Consider the following 18385-nt stretch of genomic DNA (forward strand, 5'->3'; position numbering starts at 1 on the left):
AGGCTCTGCACTGACAATGTGGAGCCTGCTTGGGATTTCTTTCTCTCTCCCCCTCTGCCCTCTTGCATTTTCTCTCTCAAAATAAGTAAATAAACATAAAAAAATGAAGAGTCTAGCCTGAGCTAGGTGGCCAATCAATGGTAGCAATGATTATCACCATTTAAGGATGATCTTAGGCCATTAGATGTGCATTCATTTACTCACCAACCCTGCACCCTACATCTTTCTCCCTCTCAAAGCACCTTATGAGCAGCTACAAGGGGCCAATGAGCACCACTGGGATGGTTGTGCACTACTTGGGACTTATTTCTTATGGGATGGATTCCTAGTGAGTGCATCATGGCATATGAGAAAGGCAAAGACGTTCATGGACCCACTCTCCCCTTTCATTTTTCAGTTGGGAAAACTGAGGTTCAGAGAGGTTAGGGAATTAGCCCAAGGCCCTGGCCAGTAAGTGGTGGTGCTGGGATTCAAACTAGTCTATACCATTTTAGGAGTCCATGTTTCTTCCTGCTTTGTTAAAGGTTCGGTGGGTGAGGTCAGGAGAAGGGACAAAGATGGGTCTTCTAAGTATGCAGAACAGCTTGAACAAAGGCACCAAGATAGAAACGTCAATGGCAGATAAGACTTTGTAGGAGACTCTTTTGGCTCAGAGGGAGGGACAGGAAAGTAGACACAGGAAGAGTCAGGCAATTTGGATTCTGGTCTTGGCCTGTGAAAGACTAGCTTCCTGTGATATTCTAGCTGTGTGGCCGTAGAGAAGTTTCTCAGCCCCTCTGATCTTTAGTTTTCCTAACCATCAAGTGAGATCTGTACATACTGCCAAGCTCTCCACCCAGACAAGCAATTTTTCTATTCTGATGCAAGGAACATGAGCTGTCCCTTGCTCTCTTGGGCATGCTGTGCTCTAGTATTCAGGAGAGCTGGGAATACTTCTGGAGGTCCTGCTGCTGGCCCTCATGTCTCACTCTGTTTTCACAGGGTGGGAGAATGTCTATGGCTTTGATATGACCTGTATCCGGGATGTTGCCATGAAGGAGCCCCTGGTGGACATCGTGGATCCAAAGCAAGTGGTGACCAATGCCTGTTTAATAAAGGTCTGCAGACTCATTCTGCCTGGGCCCAAGCATGCTGGGAATCCAGCTGTGCCACCCTGGAAAGCTGTGGGCCTTAAGTAAAGGCAATACCAGCTCCTGCACACCCCCTGCCTGGTGAGGCAAGGCCACCTTGGCCAGAGCCTCTGGCATCCCAACGTTACTGCCTGTCACAAGAAGGTGCTCACACTGAGCAGAGCCAGAGAGAGAGCCACTGGACTCCACGGTGGCACAGCTGAGGGGAAGGAATCAGTTTATATCCCTTTGTGATGCAAGTGGAAGGGTGTGGGGGAGGGGGCATCAAAGGAGAGGCAGGAGGGTATGCTCAGGTTTGGGGAAGCTACTCCATTCACAGGTGGATGGCCCTCTTAGGAAAGAAATCCAATACCTCAATCTGCTGTATAATCTTCATTATACTCCCACTCCAAGTCTACATGAGACCCAGACAGACAGAGCTACTCAACCTCCTTCCTGAGTGGTCTTGTTTGTACAGGCTCTAATGGCTTTTCTTACAAGGCTTTCTTCAGTGCATATGATGAGCAGCTGGTCAGCATCCTCAGCACACCGATCCTTAGTGCATTCTTATGATTAAATATTCAAACGTATCAAACTTGATAGAGTAAAACCAAAAGCTCCCCTTGACCTCTCCTCCCTTTCAACCCCATGCACTTCTTGGAGGTAATATTGTTTACACATTGTATTGACATTTCCAGCCCCTTTTCTAAGTATTTGCATTTATATATGCTAATATATTATGTTGAACCATATAAATGACTGATATTTGTTTTTTAAAATATAGAAAGACATCACTTTCATATGGTTGAAGTTAACTTTTTAGTGTAAAAATCTGGGTTCGTTCTGTAAGTATTCATTGGCCCATGCAGCCCTCATCTTGCTAAAACATACTTGCCTGCTCTGGTCCTGTACATGTCACTTCCTGTCTGAGAGTACTCAGCTGGAGACCTGCAGAATTTTCAATGGATAAAGGGGAAGAGCATAGGGCCACTGGGGATGAGGAGAGGTTTCTGAAGTTCTGATGTAAACCACTGCTTTGCCAAGGGAGAACTGTCCTTTGTGCCTGGGCACAGTCTTCCTAAGAAGAACCATAACTCTTGGTCCATAGTGTCACTGTGGCATTTAGAAGGGACCTCTGAGGACAAATAAAACTAGATGAACCTCACACAGATGAGACTCATCAGATGTTTCCTCCCTCTTGTAACATCCTGCCTAGGAGGTATGGCTGGGAGCTAAGTCTTGGGCCCTCTGTTGATGGTGTTCTCACTACTTCTTAACTTGGTCCGTTCCAAGTCCAGGCAGGGTTGATTGCAAGCAAACGTGTTCTTGTAGTTATTTCCTACCAGCCCCTCTGTCCCTGAAGCCTCTCCCTCTCCCTGCCCCAATGAAGAAGCAGGAAAGTGCACCCCCAAATAAGCCCACCCATAGCACAAAACATTTTTGTAAGTACTGTAGAATAGATAGAAATCTACTGGTGCAACTGAATTTGCCCAAATGACATGTAGCAGCTATATGTAACCATTAGGCACCTGCATGTAATGGAATCAGCTTGAAGACATAATTCCTTTACTGTGCTTGGGCCCCAGGTTGCTTTCTGCCTTTGGTGGGGTGGAGTGGGTGTGGACACTGTGCTTCTGTAGGTCACAGGCACATGATGGACTGGCCTGCTTCACCCCCAGCCCCCTCCAAGGCCACTCTGCCTTCCCACCACCTTCTCCCCTCTCCTAGCAAGACTCTTTCACCTGGTTATACCTGAGTGCAGCCACAGACAAAGTAAACAAACCCAGTGAGGGCATTATACACACTCCTGTAAACTCCTTGTGGCTATGAGTGTGTGTCAAGCCTGTAGCTCTGTGCTGAAGTCCTGCCCCATCCCCATGCAGTAACCTTCCTTCCTCTCTTTTCTGAGAAGGATAAGAGTTGTCTGTGTTTTCTTCTGCAACCAAGAGAGCCCCTCTGTCAGCTTTCTTGCTAATGTGCTAAGCAACATTTTGTCAAGCCTGTTGGGAAAACACTTGCCCTTCTTCACACACTTAATTGCTGTTTTCATCGCTATTAACGTTTTAGAGTGTAACACTTTATTATAATTAAGACTCTGTTTTGACCAGACCTCTGCTCTGAGACATCCATTTGTAACATTATTTAGTGGTGGGGATAATGGCGGCCAGGGGCTCTTCTCAGTAGTTGGTACCTATGGAGCTTTCATGGGGGTTGCTGGAGGCCAAGTCCTCCTGGGGTGTCAGAGATACTGCTGCAGCAGGAAGACAGAAACCTTCCAGCATGGGGCTCTGGGATCTAGGAAGCCAGAGTAACCGGGTTTGGCTCTGTAGGCTTTGGTTCTGACAGGAGGGTGGGCCGGAGCCCAGAGGGGCCTCTGTGCCTCCAAAGCCCAGAGCAGCTGGCCACCTTTGCAGATGGCCCTGCCCCCATTCCAAAAGACCAACTGCCTCCATTGTCTCCATTTTAATGTATAGCTTCATTACTTCTGTCTTGAAGGCTTTTGTTCCTTCAGAAGCCCCTATTAAGATGCAAACGTCTGTAGGACCTAGTGAACACTGTCAGCTAACACAGGATAGCTGACAGTGGTTGATGCATATCTGAGAGCAGGACCCTGTGGAGGTGGAATTCCTGATCCACGGGTGTGGTGTGTGTGTGTGTGTGTGTGTGTGTGCCCCGAAAGTGGTGAAGAAGTGAGAGAGTTGACAAGAGAAAGGAGCCTGGTCCAAATGTGTCACAGAGCCTACTTCCCAGGTCTTCCCATAAAAAGTCATGGAAGGTTTTGGATTCAGGGAGCAGCAGAGTCTGAATGGATCTGAGAGATTAGTGGGTTGCTTTAGAGGAAAGGCCTGGGGTGGGGTTTGGGGGAGGTAGGCAGGAACATTGTCAAGCAGGGAGACCTGTAAGGAGAAGACTGAGAGGTGTCAGGTGCTAGGTTACATAGCATGGGTACACAGACCAATAATGGGCATCCCCTGCTCTGGCTCCAGTCTCATGGTGGGGGCCAGGCTGCTGAGATGAGCCAGAAGTACGGCGGAAGGCCAGGCTAGGCTGGAGGCAGGGGACCAAGAGAGAAAGATAACAAGAACCTTGGAAAGAGCCTGGAGCCTGGCTGTCTGGCCCTGGCTAAGAAAGAGATGGTAGTCCATGAGTGCAGGTACCATGAGCCTGGTGGACTGTGCTGATGCCAGTAACAAAGATACAGTTAATCACGTTTTGCTCTGAGTTGTTGAGCTGGAAAGAACTGTGGATAATACGTGACCAGAGGGATAATGAATGTCATGACTAACAGGTGCTGGGTTTAAAAAGGAGCAATGACCCAAACTTAACAGGATGACATATGATGGATGACCCTACACTCGGTTCCCAGGACAAAAGGAAAAACGAACATGAGCAGGATGCGGTGGGGGGAGGCGGGTTGGCCAGAGTGAAGTCTGAGCCAGCAGTGTGGTCTTTGAGATCAGAGGCTGCTAGAAGTATGTCCCAAACAAGAAAGGTGACAGAGTCAGAAATCATGACTCATGCAAAGTGAATAAAAAAGTAGACACAGTTTATGCTGGAGAAGAAAATGTTCAGGGGGCCCATGTGAGCTAGAATAGACATTTGACTTATTCCATGGGTGGAATTTACAGAGACTGGTGTGTACTCTCCTTACTCATTTAGAAGAGGGACCTGTGCATTGGAGGTGTCAGGAAATGGAATCAGCTGCCTGGCAGGTAGTGAATACATCATCCATGAAGGTGTCCAAGCAAGCATCAGAGGGCCACTTCCCAGGAATGCTACCAAAGAGGCTCTTGCATTGAATGAAGGGAGACTGGCTTTCTAATCCCATCAAATTCTACATGCTCAACCCAGGGCTTCCCATCCCATTAATTCTTGTTCCCCATCCTTGGTTCCAGAAGCACAGCAAAACTGATGAGGTGACATCACTGAGGAGCTCCCCATCCCCCTAAATTTGCATTCCACTCTCTTCCCAACTAATAGGTCAGAACTTCAGCTTCCCTCAGAGGATGTGATGGCTGCACACCCCAGACCACAATAGGACTCTTATCTGACCTTCTCCCTTGACTGCACCTCTTCCTTTGTCCACCCCCATGGAGGCAGGACTTCTCTTTGAGGGCCTTGGGATGCTTTGCATCTGCCTTTCCTTTATTTATCCTAGAAATATGTAGAGATAAAAACCATTTCTGCTACATCACTCTGTGTCTTCCCTGCTCTTGTTTCCCCACCTTCAGACCCCTCTTCTAATTATCCCCAATGTATTCTATCATCTGGGTCTCAGGAGAGCCCCTTGGAACCAGTCCAGGCACACAGATATCTGTCTGGTTCTTACAAAGTCTTCAGGACAGAGGTCCTTGCTACACACCCCCGACAATGGGAAGCTTCCTTAGACCTCTGAAAGCTGTCTGGATGCCTCTAGGGCCCTTGGAAGGTTGGCCCTGTCTCATCGGAGCCAGCAAATAGCAGGTCAGCATCCTTCACACAGAAAAGAACAGCATATTGCAAACTGTCTTTCATTATACTTGCTCCCCACGCAACATTGATTTTCAGCCACTTCCCAGCTGAAATTGTTAGAATTATTAGTTCTTTGTGCTCTCCATTTCCTGTACAGAACTGAAAAATTCTTACCTCTTATTGTTCCCTTTTCTTTCTTCCTTCTTCTCCCTCCCTCTCTCTCCTTCTCTCTTTCTTTCTTCCTTCCTTTCCTTCCTTCCTACCATCCTTCCTACATTCCTTCCTTCCTTCTTTCCTTCCTTCCTGCCTCCCTCCTTCCCCCTCCCTCTCTCCTTCTCTCTTTCCCTTTCTTTCTCTCTACCTCCCTCCCTCCCTTCCTTCTTGCTTTCCTTCCTTCCTCCCTCCCTCTCCCCTTCCTTCCTTCCTTCCTTCCTTCCTTCCTTCCTTCCAGGTTTCCTTTCAGGTAGATGGTCAGCAGGGCTCCCCTTAGTTTAGTCTGTGACAGTGGGTGGGCTCAGTTCGTCACTTCTAATACTTGGTGTCTCCTGTTGCTGGGAACTTGAATATCAAAAAATTGGGAAATGACTAATCTGGTTCACTGATATCACTGGGAGGGTTTGGTAAAGTACAAATTGCTGTTTTGATCCCATAGGTTTGAGATGCTCTCCCGACCCCACCCATACAGAATTTGCACCCAGGTGATGCTAATGCCCATCATCTGGGACCGCACTTTGAGAACAACTAGATGAGCAGAGCAGTGCTGAGGTGGACTGCTCTGAGGCTGTTCAGATTGGGTTCAGAAATGTTCTGTCTCATTAATCCTCTCCCTTTTCCACCCTCTGCTCCATAAGCCCCCATCCCCAGCAGATTTACCTTCCTAATTCTGTTGCCCTCACATTCTGATTCAAATGTGTTTGCACCATTGCCTGAGCATACCCCACCCTAAGAAAGGATGGATGAGGTCATTGGGAGGTGGTGGGTGGGCCTGGGGATCCATCCCAAGAGTAAATGGTAGCCCCAGAGCAGTGGTCTTCCACGGGAATGTAGCTGCTGACCAGGACCCAGACCTAGTGAAGATGCTAAGTGTCTGGCATTCTCTTTTCTCTGGGCCACAGGAAGTGGACATTTACACGGTGAAGACGGAAGAGCTGTCATTCACATCTGCCTTCTGCCTGCAGATACAGCGAAATGACTACATCCACGCCCTGGTCACCTATTTTAATATTGAATTTACCAAGTGCCACAAGAAAATGGGGTTTTCCACAGGTGAGCCTTTTGTTGGCACTCCAGACCCTCCCCACCCTCCATGCTGAGGCTTTGTGGAAGTGACCAGGGCTGGCCTGACCTGGGGAAAGGACCTGGGGCATAAGCCCTTGCTTAGCATCTCGTAAGCCTTCTCCAGCACTTCCCCACACTTTTGACTGACAAAAGGAGAAGGTAAATGAAAGTGTATATTGTATGATCAGAGCTGAGAGTATGTGTTCGGTGGAGAGAAGCAGGGGGGAAGCCCAATTTCAGGGGCACATTTGTTCATTGAACATTTTCTAGGCATATTCTGTGTGAGAGGTAAGGATACAGAGTGTGATAAGATTTCCCCATCTTCACCACTGTGCCCTACTTCAGGATTCAATGAATCTCTCGGTAGGCTGCAGACTATGTCTCTCTGTCTCCTTCCGCCCCAATCCATCCTTCCTGACACTGTTTCCCAAAGACCACCTGAGATCCCCTCCCAGCCCCCCTTCAGAGGTGCCTCATTGCCTGAAGCAGGTAAACCCACATGTCTTTGCCCTGTAAGTGGGGGTTCCACCATACCTAGCCCCCTACCAACTTCTCCCAACTCATTTCTCACTGCCCTTCCTTTGCTTTGCCTTCCTCCCCTGTCTCATTGTTGCACCACACACAGGGTCCAGTCACACTGAGCACCTCACAGTCCCCTGAACTTAGAAAAGCTTCCTAAATCTCTAGGCTATTGCCTCTGCACATGCCAACCCTTTGTCCACCCAGGTGTTTCACGGGGACAAGAGGGTCTTTTGTCAGAGGCTCTTGTCATCTCCTTTCTCCCTGCAGTAGTCTGCTAGGACTGCCATAACAAAGTATGACAGGCTAGTGATTTAAACGACAGAAATTTACTTCTCACAGTTCTGAAAGATCAAGGTGCCAGCAAGTTTGCTTTCTCCTGAGGCTCTCTCCTTGGCTTGCAGGTGGCCTCCTTCTCTCTCTGTCCTCACAGGGCATGTACTCCTGGTGTCTCTCTGGTGTCCTGAGAGATTAGGACATTTATGTATTTGTATGAGGAGACTCTAAAAGGACACAAGCCAGATTGGATTAGGGCCCACCCAAAGACCTTATTGTAAAGGCTTCTGTAAATGCTCTATCTCCAAATATAGCCATATTCTGAGGTGCAGGGGGATTAGGGCCTCAGCACATGAATTTCAGGGAACACAATTCAGCCCCAAACACCTCCCCTATGCCCACTCCTCACCTGGACAATCCCAGCACAGGCCTCATCTCTCAGCTCAGATATTACTTGATCCCTTCCTTCACTCCTGGTTAAGTTTAGGAGTTCTTCTTGGGGCTTCCTGACATCCTGTGCTTATGTTTGTCATGGAAATGTAAAAAAAAGGGTATAAAAAAGTCAAGAAGGGCAGCTGGGTGGCTCAGTCGGTTAAGCGTCCGACTTCGGCTCAGGTCATGATCTCACGGTCCTCGAGTCCAAGCCCCGCGTTGGGCTCTGTGCTAACAGCTCAGAGCCTGGATCCTGCTTTGGATTCTGTGTCTCCCTCTCTTTGTGACCCTCCACTGTTCATGCTCTGTCTCTCTCTGTCTCAAAAATAAATAAATGTTAAAAATTTTTTTTTAAAAAAAGTCAAGGAAAAAGTCCTCTTCCCACTCCAGCCCAGTTCTGTGCCCCAGAGGCATATGTTAACCACTTTTTATTTTTTGCTTTTTATTTGAAATACTTCTCATATGAAGTTGCCAAAATAGTACATAGAGTCCTGTGAACCCTTTACCCAGCTCCCCCCAACTATGGTATCACATCTAAACTACACTTTTCTTAAAACATGGGTTGACTTATACCAAACACACGGCCCTCTGCTACCTTGTCTTTATTTAACAATAAACCTTAGAAGGCAAACCTAAGCAAGCAACTCATGATCTCAGATCTCACGACCTTGCTCTCAGGGTCGTGAGTTTAAGTCCCATGTTGGGCACCATGCTGGGCTTGAAGCCTACTTAAAAAACAAAACAAACAAACAGAAAAACAATATACCTTGGAGACACTTTCACAGCCTCATTGACATAACTACTTTATTTTATTTTATTTTTATTTTTTGTTTTTGAAATAACTACACAGGATTTCAATGTCAGATGTAGCTTATTCAACATTTTTCACTCTGTTTGCAATTCTCAGTCTCCCCATGGGCTGGGATGACATCTCATGAATCTCTGCACTCTGGGCTTCTAGAGCAGTGTTTGGCTTGTAGTGGCTTCTAAACAGATCACTGTTAAATGAGTATATGAAGATCTGAGTCCTGCTCTTGGGAACATGTTCCTATTGGCCACGCATGTGAAGTCTTCTTGGGAAGCAGGAGCACGTCGTTAGGGGCAAGCCAGCATGCATGTGCCAAGGGTAGGTGAGCTCTACCAGAGTCCAAGGACATGATTCTTCACTTCCTGAAGCCTTGGTGACAATGATTGATCCTCTTTGACCTATTAACAGAGAGGGCAAGAGGTTTATCCAGCCCCTCCAAGAAAAAAAGGTTTTTTTCCAGAACTGGTGTCTCCTGACCACCAAGATCATGATCTTCTGGTCTCCAACATCTGGCCCAGTGCTGGTGCACCCTGTCCTGGGGAAAACCAGAGGCTCCCAACCTTGGTCATTTTTAGCTATTCCCCTTCTTAGAGTGGCAGCAGGAGAGATTGTCTTCCTGGTAGGCAGGGATGGCTAGGAGGGAGAAGGGAGGTTTTACCTGGACCTTGAAGGGTAAGACTCAACCTCACAGTGGTGGGGTGTGGCAGTGGTGGGAGGGTGGAACAGGAGCCTGCTTGAGGACCATTACTGTGATTGGAAGCCAGGGATGGAGCCACAGAAGCTGGCCCTGCCTCTACCATCTCCAGGATGATGTTTCTACCGGGGTCTGCCCTGCTACAGGTAATGAGAAAGGGTGGCAGGGATACTCTGGGAAATATTGTGTGTTTGTAAAGCCTAGGATCTAGCCCATAGCTTTCAGCTGGGGTTTCCCTTCCCTGAGTTTATTTCCATTCCTTGAGGTCAAGCAGACAGGCTGTCCCACCCCTGCCCAGAGGTGGTTCTCTGGCACTGTGATGGCGGGAACAACATTCCTGATGCCCCACAGGAAGGAGTCCTGGTTAACCTTAAGTTCAGAATCGAAGGACTCAGCCCCTGGCTGCCTGAGGGATGATGAGGATTTGCCCTTCGTATTAAAGTCTCCAACCCACTGGGGCAGTTTCTTCCTGTTCTCTGGTCATACTCCCACTGTAGTTCGTCACAAGTCCCTGTGAGAAACAATGAGGACTATATTTCAGAGGCTCAAAGACCATGGGTATAGATCAAGGTCTGAGCTCATTTGTCTTTTTGTTTTTTTTTTAAGATTTTATTTTTTTTGAAGTAACCTCTACATCCAATGTGAGGCTTGAACTCTCAACCCCAAGATCAAGATTTTCACGCTCTACTGACTGAGCCAGCCAAGAACCCCTTGTCTGTCTTTTTACAGCTATAGTATTATATCACCTCCTCTTTGCACAGAACCCCAGAAACGTAGGTCTGAAAGGTCATCCAGAGGTTCTGCACTGTCTGTTTCCATGCCTTGGTGCAGAGGTTCTCATCGTGTAGTCCACGGCCAGCAGCATCAGCATGACCTGGGAACCTGTTAGAAATGCGAATTGTCAAGACTTGCCCCAGATCTTCTGAATCAGAAACTCTGGGGTGGGGTCCAGAAATCTGTGTCTTACCAAGCCCTCCAGGTGACTGTAATGCACAAATCAGTTTGAGAACCACTGCCTCTGTGCTAGGCTGCCTGAACAAGAAGATTGTAAATTTGGCCAATGTTGATGCTTTTCACATCAACTGGAAAGCTAACTCCATCCGCTTACTACCTTTTCTCATCAAGGCCTATGCCTTCTGGCTGACATAGGTCCTTCTCACAGCAGCATTCCCATATAGAGATCAGGATTGGGGGGATACTTTGTTTCACTGTTTCCTCAGCCACCTGGGGAATGTCCACATAGGATTTTGCTTCCAGCAGGTAGCAAACATCTTTACCAGGTAGTGTGGGTTTGTCAGTGGGCTTTTCTGATCCTCTATACTTTGACCATCTAGAAAAGAGTATTTGCTTTTTGTTTTCAAGGACCTCAGATGCTCAGAATTGAATTAATCCTAATTCTTGGTACATGACATCATTGAATCAGGCACAGTTCACTTTTGTTTATTTATAACGAACACTTGTGAACTCACCACTGCCTCAGTAATTAGGACATAAATAGTTATTAACTAGCACACATTAGTAACTAGAAAAAAATGCATTATTGTTCTTAGAATGTAAATACATTAGTTGATATCAAGAAATAAACTGCTACTAATTAGAATATAAATATTAACCAGAGTACATTATTAATAAATATAATACTATTTATAATTAATAGGTAAATTAATTCACAGTCACATAATTAATCCTTGTGCGCTCACCACCTAACTAAATGGAGGCTCCACACCAGCCCATCACCCCCCATGTTGCCTCTAGATGAACACTATTCTGAATTCTGTGTTCTTTATCCCCTTGCTATTTTAAAAAAAGTTTTATCACATCTATGTGTATGTCTGTACACTGTATTGTTTGGGCTCAGCTATTTTTGAACTGCATGCAGCATGTAACCTGCCATATGTGCCCCCATCCCTTTGACTGACTGCCAGCTGAGCTTTCTATCTCAGCCCAGCCACAGCTGGCTCTGGAGGGGCCAACTCATAAGCACATCACGTATTGTGCTGCTTGAAAACAATCCCTGTTAATGGTTCTGGCATCTCCTCTCTGCAGCTCCAGGCAGAAGCTGTCGCAAATGGGCACAGGAACCTAGGGTTCCAGGCTGTGCCAGCCAGTGGGCATAGCTGCCCCTCCCCTTGGACACATCCTCAGTGGATGGGGGCAGGGACACTTGGGGGTGCACGGAGGGACAGTGGCTTGAGTAGAATCAGACCTGGGGTAGAGTCTTAGTCTTTCCAGGAGTCAGCCAGGTAGGGCAGCCAGACAAAGGTGATAGGTCTTAAGTAAGTTACTTTCTGGGCCTCAAGCTCATTATGGATGATGTAGTTGGACCTAGATGCCTAGCAGCCCCTTCCTGCTTTGCCATCTGGTGACAGTGAGTCATTGTCTCAGGTCAGAGAAGCTTCTTGGTGCATAGTCTTTCATTCTCTAAAAAGCTTCTGATCTCCCTGGGCAATATAAATTACACATTTATAGCTAGAAAAAGTTTTAAATTTTAGACAAAGCTACCAGCCACTTAGCCACTATGAAGTGAAACAAGAAGCAGGATTCCACTCCCTTTCCAGAAGCACCAGGAAAAATCTTCTTATGAAAGCCCCTGCCATTTGTTCCCACAGCCCCCTGAGCTCTGCATCCCCATCCTTGGTCACAAGGATGACCTCGCTGCCTGAGAGTCTTCTCATTTAGGCTATAGGATGTGAGGGGGAGGCAAGGCTGTATAGGTCGCTGTTTTCCAAATTTAGGACCATATCTGGGAACTGATAGGCATCCTGAATTGATGTCTGTTGAATGAAGGAATGCATGCATGAATAAATGCATATGTACTTGGAATGTTGGGGGCAGTACTGGTTATACTCACTGTAAAATATAGAACAAAAGCTGTCCATAACCCACAACCCAGAGAGACTGTGAAGGGGAGGGAGAAAACGGGAGGTTAGCATGTGGGGTCAGGATATTAAGAGGATAAATATATCTTCATAATAGGGAATGCTGAAAGTTACATGATCTAGAAGGTTATAGCTGGGGCAGGGTAGGGTGGGAAAGACTTATTTACTGATGAGAATTCTAGATGTCATCCACAGCCTTGTTCTGGGTGCTCACCCTTGCACCTAGCACCTTTCTGGATGCTTCCCCAGGACATTCTAGACCACTAGAGTGATGTAGAACATCTTTGAAGGTCAGAGCCATAGATTATGGATAAATAAAATGATATGCCACCTCCCATAATGATTATAACCACATAATTCAATGGCTTAGCAATACCCTAACATGGGGTTAATGTGTTATGGTAGGGAGACCATATTTATCTTTCAATTAAAGACACTTCTGATAGTGAAAAGGAAAGCTATTAATAGTTATGCTAGGAAGACAAGTAAACTGGAGTTGTCTTGGGCACAGCAGGAGATTTGGTCATATACTTTGCCCCTTCTCATCCCATCTGATTCTCAAAGTACTTGGGGAGATAGATATCGTGCCCCACATTCTGCAGGTGTATAAAATGAGCCCCAGGGTCATATTTCAAACACAAGGCAACATGGAGGCATGAAACTGGGACTATTGTTGCCTAATTAAATGTTCTTTCCACTCTTGCCCACCAAAGAGATGTTATTAGATATGAAAGAGTGGGTTTGTAAAGGGATTTCAGCCATGCTCTGTGCCTACAACACATGTGGGGGATTTTTAAGTCTTGGCAACTCTGCTCCCTTCACATCCCCCAGAATGACTGAATTCAAGTCTCTAGGAGTAGTGTTGAGAAATCTGAATTTTAATCAGTTTCTCCTGGACACCTTGATGGAGAATTAGTATTGTGAAAAGTGGTCTAGATGATTAGTTCATGGCTGATGGACCCCATGACAGAAATGTTTGGGGAGGTTCTCAAACTTTTGATGTTGTCAAGGGGAAAAAACCCACTTTTCTCCAACCCAAGGCTGGTGTATTTTTTGGACCACCACCAGACACACCTAGGCTTGATGGCTGCCAAACCTGAGCCAGTGAATCTCTGGGACTCTCATAAGGCATCTGATTAGGTGACAGAAGGAAGTTGCTTGAATCCCCTTGCCTGAAGGTCTTTAAGAACAGGAGAGACACCTGTCTGAACTGGTGTAGGAGGAAGTGGGGGCGAGAGTGCTGTCAGTCATACGCTGCCATTCTCTGTATACACCAGAGACTATCTTTTGACAATTTATTTAGATGTAGTTGGCAGGGAAGTGGCTGGGACAGGTGGACTTTGTCTGTAGACAGCAATATGCTTTAGAGGCCATGAAGACTGGATATGTTTGGGTATCTAGGATCTAAAAGCCACAGACTGCACGTTCATGATCCTCCTTCAAGCCTTTCCAAACTCTCAGGCGGCTTTTCCCTGCCATGACCTTGAGTTTGCACTGATTTCCCAAATGCATACATTGAAGGCTACCCAAGTCTTTAACCAGATCACTGACATTTGATCAAGCCAGTTCATTGCAAAGGGCAAAGAAAGACTCTTCACTACCTTTTTAAATAGATCCTGGGGTTTATAAGATCTTAGAGGCGATCTGATCAGACTCAGTGCATGATAAATCCCCAGTGTTTGTTATAGAAACACCTCAAAGTTGGACCTCAGGTAGCTCAGATGATTGCAGAACAGCCCTAATTATTCCTGGTGAATTAAAAATCTGCCTTCTAGTAACTCCCAGTGACTAGCCTTTGTTCTGCCTCCAATGCCATATATAAGGCCACATATGTCTTTCTATGTGACAGTTTTTGAAGTATTGAAAGGCACTTATTATTCTCCCCGAGTCTTCTCATTTTTAGCTCTGGTCCCAAGCAAAGAGGAAATCAGTATTAATGAGTCCTACATCCAGGTGGAGGAAGGTTAGAGACTGAAGGGCCAAGAGGATCTTACTATAATGGGTTCTTCTACTATCTATAGTTTTCAAAGTCTCCAATGTAATTGAACATCTATGGGTACCTTGAGGCATAACAAAGTGTCTACTATTTGGGTTTTGCCATCTATAAGTGTAGTAGTTACAATCTACCAAGTGTGGTGGTAGGCACTGAGGATATAACAGTGAACAAGTCTGGCATGGTGCCTGCCTTCATGGAAATTGCAGTCTTGTGGAGGAAGCACACAGCTGAAAAAAGACAAAGGCATTTATGCTGCAGTATGATAGACATTGTGGTAACCAAAGCTCAGGGTGGGCGGCCAAACTAGGCTTCCCAAAGGAAGTGACTTTGAAGGATGAGGAAGGGAGAGACTGGTGGACTAGGAGGGAAAAGTATTCCAAAGATAGTTGGTGCTGAGGAAGATGGCCCATAAGCAGGCCCCCTCTTCTTGTTGTAGAGTATGTAGTGTGCCGAGAGAGGATGGATGGGATTTAATGGCAAATACAGGGAGTTGCTAGGATTGGTGTACCTTTGGATCATGCAGGAAGAGTGAGCTGTGGACCAGTGGTGGGGCTGTGGGATGAGAAATATCCCTTACTTCTTTTGGATCCAGTTAGGAGGACACAGCTGAAACCCCACAACAGATGTGGGCCAAGGGTACCAGGTTCAGTTCTAGGGCAGAGAAATGGCAGGGAAGCCTATGTGTAGGATTGGGGTGTTGGTGGGACACGGGTTTAGTTAAGAAATTTGCACACCTGATGTCATTTAAGGGGAGACAGGATGGTCTACTCTACAAATCTCCCTCTTATGCTGTCTGAACGTCTTCACTCTGTTGAACTAATTAAAAACAGTAGCCTTTTGAGATTCCTTTATGTTAATGAGCTTAGTTGGTGAGAGGGTATTCATCCCACCCCTTGGAAGGAACTTGTAATACCTGCTTCTTTCTCTTCTGATTCCTAGCTAAGATCGGCAGCCTGGAGGATCTGGGAACTTGATGGAAGGAGGAGCCCTGGGGCTGAGTGAGGATTTCTGGGGTTGGAGGCAGGCTCCAGGGGCTGGGTGCCTTGACCCACACAAGTGCTGGGAGTTGGTTTGGTGAATCCCAAAAGAAGCCCAGCAACTTCTAGGCAAGGTCTCAGCCTCAGTCCTTCTGGAGACATCTTCTCTGACTCTTCCTTCCCACCTCCCTTTTCTTCTCCCCTCAGCCCCCGATGCCCCCTACACCCACTGGAAGCAGACTGTCTTCTACTTGGAAGATTACCTCACTGTCCGGAGAGGGGAAGAAATCTATGGGACCATATCCATGAAGCCAAATGCCAAAAATGTGGTGAGTGCTGAGGCAGTCTCTGTCTGGGACAGGGTCAGAGGGAAGAAGGGACCCGTGGAGCTGGTTCCCTGGAGCTCCCAGGACCTCCTCACCCTGGTGCCCCAAGTGCCTTGTGCACAACCAGACAAGGTACTGGGGGAAGGGCAGTAGAAAGCTGGGTTTAGATCTGACTACGTATAACTGAAGGCCTCCAACCATGGCCCCTTAAAACTCAAGGGTGATAGATTTTCTCGAGGACCCACTCTGGACTCTCAGCCTTCCTTGCATTTAGCCTCCAGTTCTGCATCCGAGGGGCTTTGGGCACAGAGGCTGTTGCCATGGGTTTCAGCTCATTTAGAACAAGCCAACCCAGGAAATAACAGCTTCTGGTGGCTGGGAAGATGTTTGGTTCACGTTTCTTCAGCAAGCCTGGTGGGTCAGGGATCGTGCGATTCTTTCTGAGCAACCGCGGATGCAAGCGTGTGTATTAAAAGCATCTAGAGAATGCTTTGAAGGTTGTGCCACAGAACACTCAACCACCCCACTCTGTTTTCTCTCAGGATGAAATCAGAGGGAACATTTCTATATTATAACAGGAAGGCTTTAGGTTAGGAATCAAAGAACTTCCTGTGTGGATAATGAGGCACTAGAATAGATTCCCGAGGGCTGTTTGTGGGAACCCCTTAGCTAGAAAACCTTAGAAACACTGTAGTTACCCATCCCTCTGCCTGCGGGAGGGGGTGGTGCTTGCCTTTGCTACCACACTAATGCTGGGACCCTTTGCTCTTCCTTTGTAGCGAGACCTCGATTTCACGGTAGATTTGGATTTTAAGGGACAGCTGTGTGAAACATCTGTATCTAATGACTACAAAATGCGTTAGCATACGTGGGAGGCTGCAGACAGCGAGCAAGAAGAGAAACTCTTACCTCGATCTGCGGCTCTGTAACAAGGAACACCATTTGCAGGACTACACTCTCGAAAACCAGAGTTTTTAAATTCTGCCTTGAAGATTGGTGAACTCACCAGGGCTCCCGTGGGCCACTGGACAGAGAGCTTCCAGTTCCTCGGCTCTGCTCTGGGAGCCCTTCACAGAGGCTTTGCTGTCGCCGACAAAGAGCAACCTCCCGTGCTGTGGCTGGGGCCCCCAAGGATGGAAAAGTATACACGTATACCCATTTGTCCTCCTTAACTGTGAATCTCTGGAACTTCCAAGTTTTGCATGCTGCAGGCATCTAGGACAGATTGCTTCACTAGAACCTGGAGACATAGTGTCTTTGATAGCATAAGCCAGATTACCTGTCTGTGCGGTGGTGTGCGTGTGTGCGTGTGTGTGCGTGTGCGTGTACAGCATATACATTAGTTTATTTACCCACACCTGTATATGCATGCATATACAACCACGTGGGTATATTTCTGTGTTCATTCTGGGTGTGTGTGTGTGTGTATGTGTGTGTGTGTGTGTGTGTGTGTGTGCGCGTAGACTATATATTACTCTCAGAGGAGATTCTGTTGCTTTCGAATAGGAATTTGTTTTGTGATTAGTTCTCCCCACTTCCCATCCCTTACAGATGTTAAGCAGCTATGAAACGTTCTCTGTACTAGCTCTGGTCTTCTTTTGACTAGACTGTGGCTCTGAACCCTGAGCACAGTACCACGCACTCTGTTGGCACTCAATAAATGCACATGAGAGCGAAGCGATGGCCTGGTTGTGTTCCTGGTGCTCTGGGGTGGGAGGGTTTGGGAGGAGGTCAGAGGCCACACTGGAATGGAAGATCACAGGAGCAACAGATGCTGTTCCCAGCTCCCAGAAGGTAGTGTCTTGGTAGAAGCAGTCAGGACTGGTCCAACAGCATGTCCCCTGCAAACTCTCACAGGGTGGGGAGAGGGACTTAGGGGTGAAGTTGGGTGGGGGGGAGGACAGGAGCTAACCAAGAGTGCTCTAGAATGGAAGGCTACATGTAGCCTGGAGGAAGGCCAACCTCAGGAATAGGAGAATCTAGGGTGTGCATCCCACTGGGAGGGCCTGGAGAAAGCAGGAGATGGTGGTCCTGGATCCCTGGGGAGAGACTGGGGCAGGGTCTGAGTGAAAGACTAGGGTGCTGAGAGTTTGCTGTACTGCACAGTGTCTCGTCCCTGGTCCCTCACCCCTGGCTAGTGTTTGGCCTGGGCTGCCACCCTTTGCACCGACAGGAGCTCACCCACCTTGAGTAGAGCTTTCCCACCCAGCACAGGTGAAAAATACGTGGGTCCTAGGATGGTGCCCCAGGTTCCCAAGGCAGCCCCCTTCCCCAGCATGGCTGGTAAATCTCTAGCGCCCCCAACTTCTTTGGCCCTGCCTAAGCTGGCCTCTGCCTTCAGTGCACCATGGACCTTGGGCAAGTCATGTCACTTTCCTGAGCCTCAGCCTTTTCACCACTCATCTGGACTAGCTGATGTTCCACGCTGTGTCTTCGGGAGCCCTGGGGCTTGTGGGAGGTGCCAGGATCAAGGTGGGCAGAGTTCTGGGTTCCCTTCTCCCCAGGTTTAAAAAAAAATTCTGGGACGCCTGAGTGGCTCAGTCAGTTAGGCATCTGACTTCGGCTCAGGTCATGATTTCACAGTTTGTGAGTTCAAGCCCCTTGTTGGGCTCTGTGCTGATAGCTCAGAGCCTGGAGCC

General features: G+C 47.4%; 1 protein-coding gene across 1 annotated transcript in view; it reads left to right on the plus strand.

Moving 5' to 3' along the window:
* Window positions 1–17417, plus strand: part of PRMT8 (protein arginine methyltransferase 8) — a 65474-nt gene extending 48057 nt beyond the window's left edge. The window contains exons 7-11 of the mRNA XM_049624912.1: window positions 982–1097; window positions 6677–6827; window positions 14336–14410; window positions 15628–15749; window positions 16526–17417. Coding sequence (XP_049480869.1) covers window positions 982–1097; window positions 6677–6827; window positions 14336–14410; window positions 15628–15749; window positions 16526–16609 — 548 coding nt within the window. The 3' untranslated portion in view covers window positions 16610–17417. The remainder of the gene's footprint in view (window positions 1–981; window positions 1098–6676; window positions 6828–14335; window positions 14411–15627; window positions 15750–16525) is intronic.
* Window positions 17418–18385: the final 968 nt, after the last annotated feature.

Source organism: Panthera uncia, chromosome B4 (genome assembly GCF_023721935.1).
Source record: "Panthera uncia isolate 11264 chromosome B4, Puncia_PCG_1.0, whole genome shotgun sequence".
Classification (NCBI taxonomy): domain Eukaryota; kingdom Metazoa; phylum Chordata; class Mammalia; order Carnivora; family Felidae; genus Panthera; species Panthera uncia.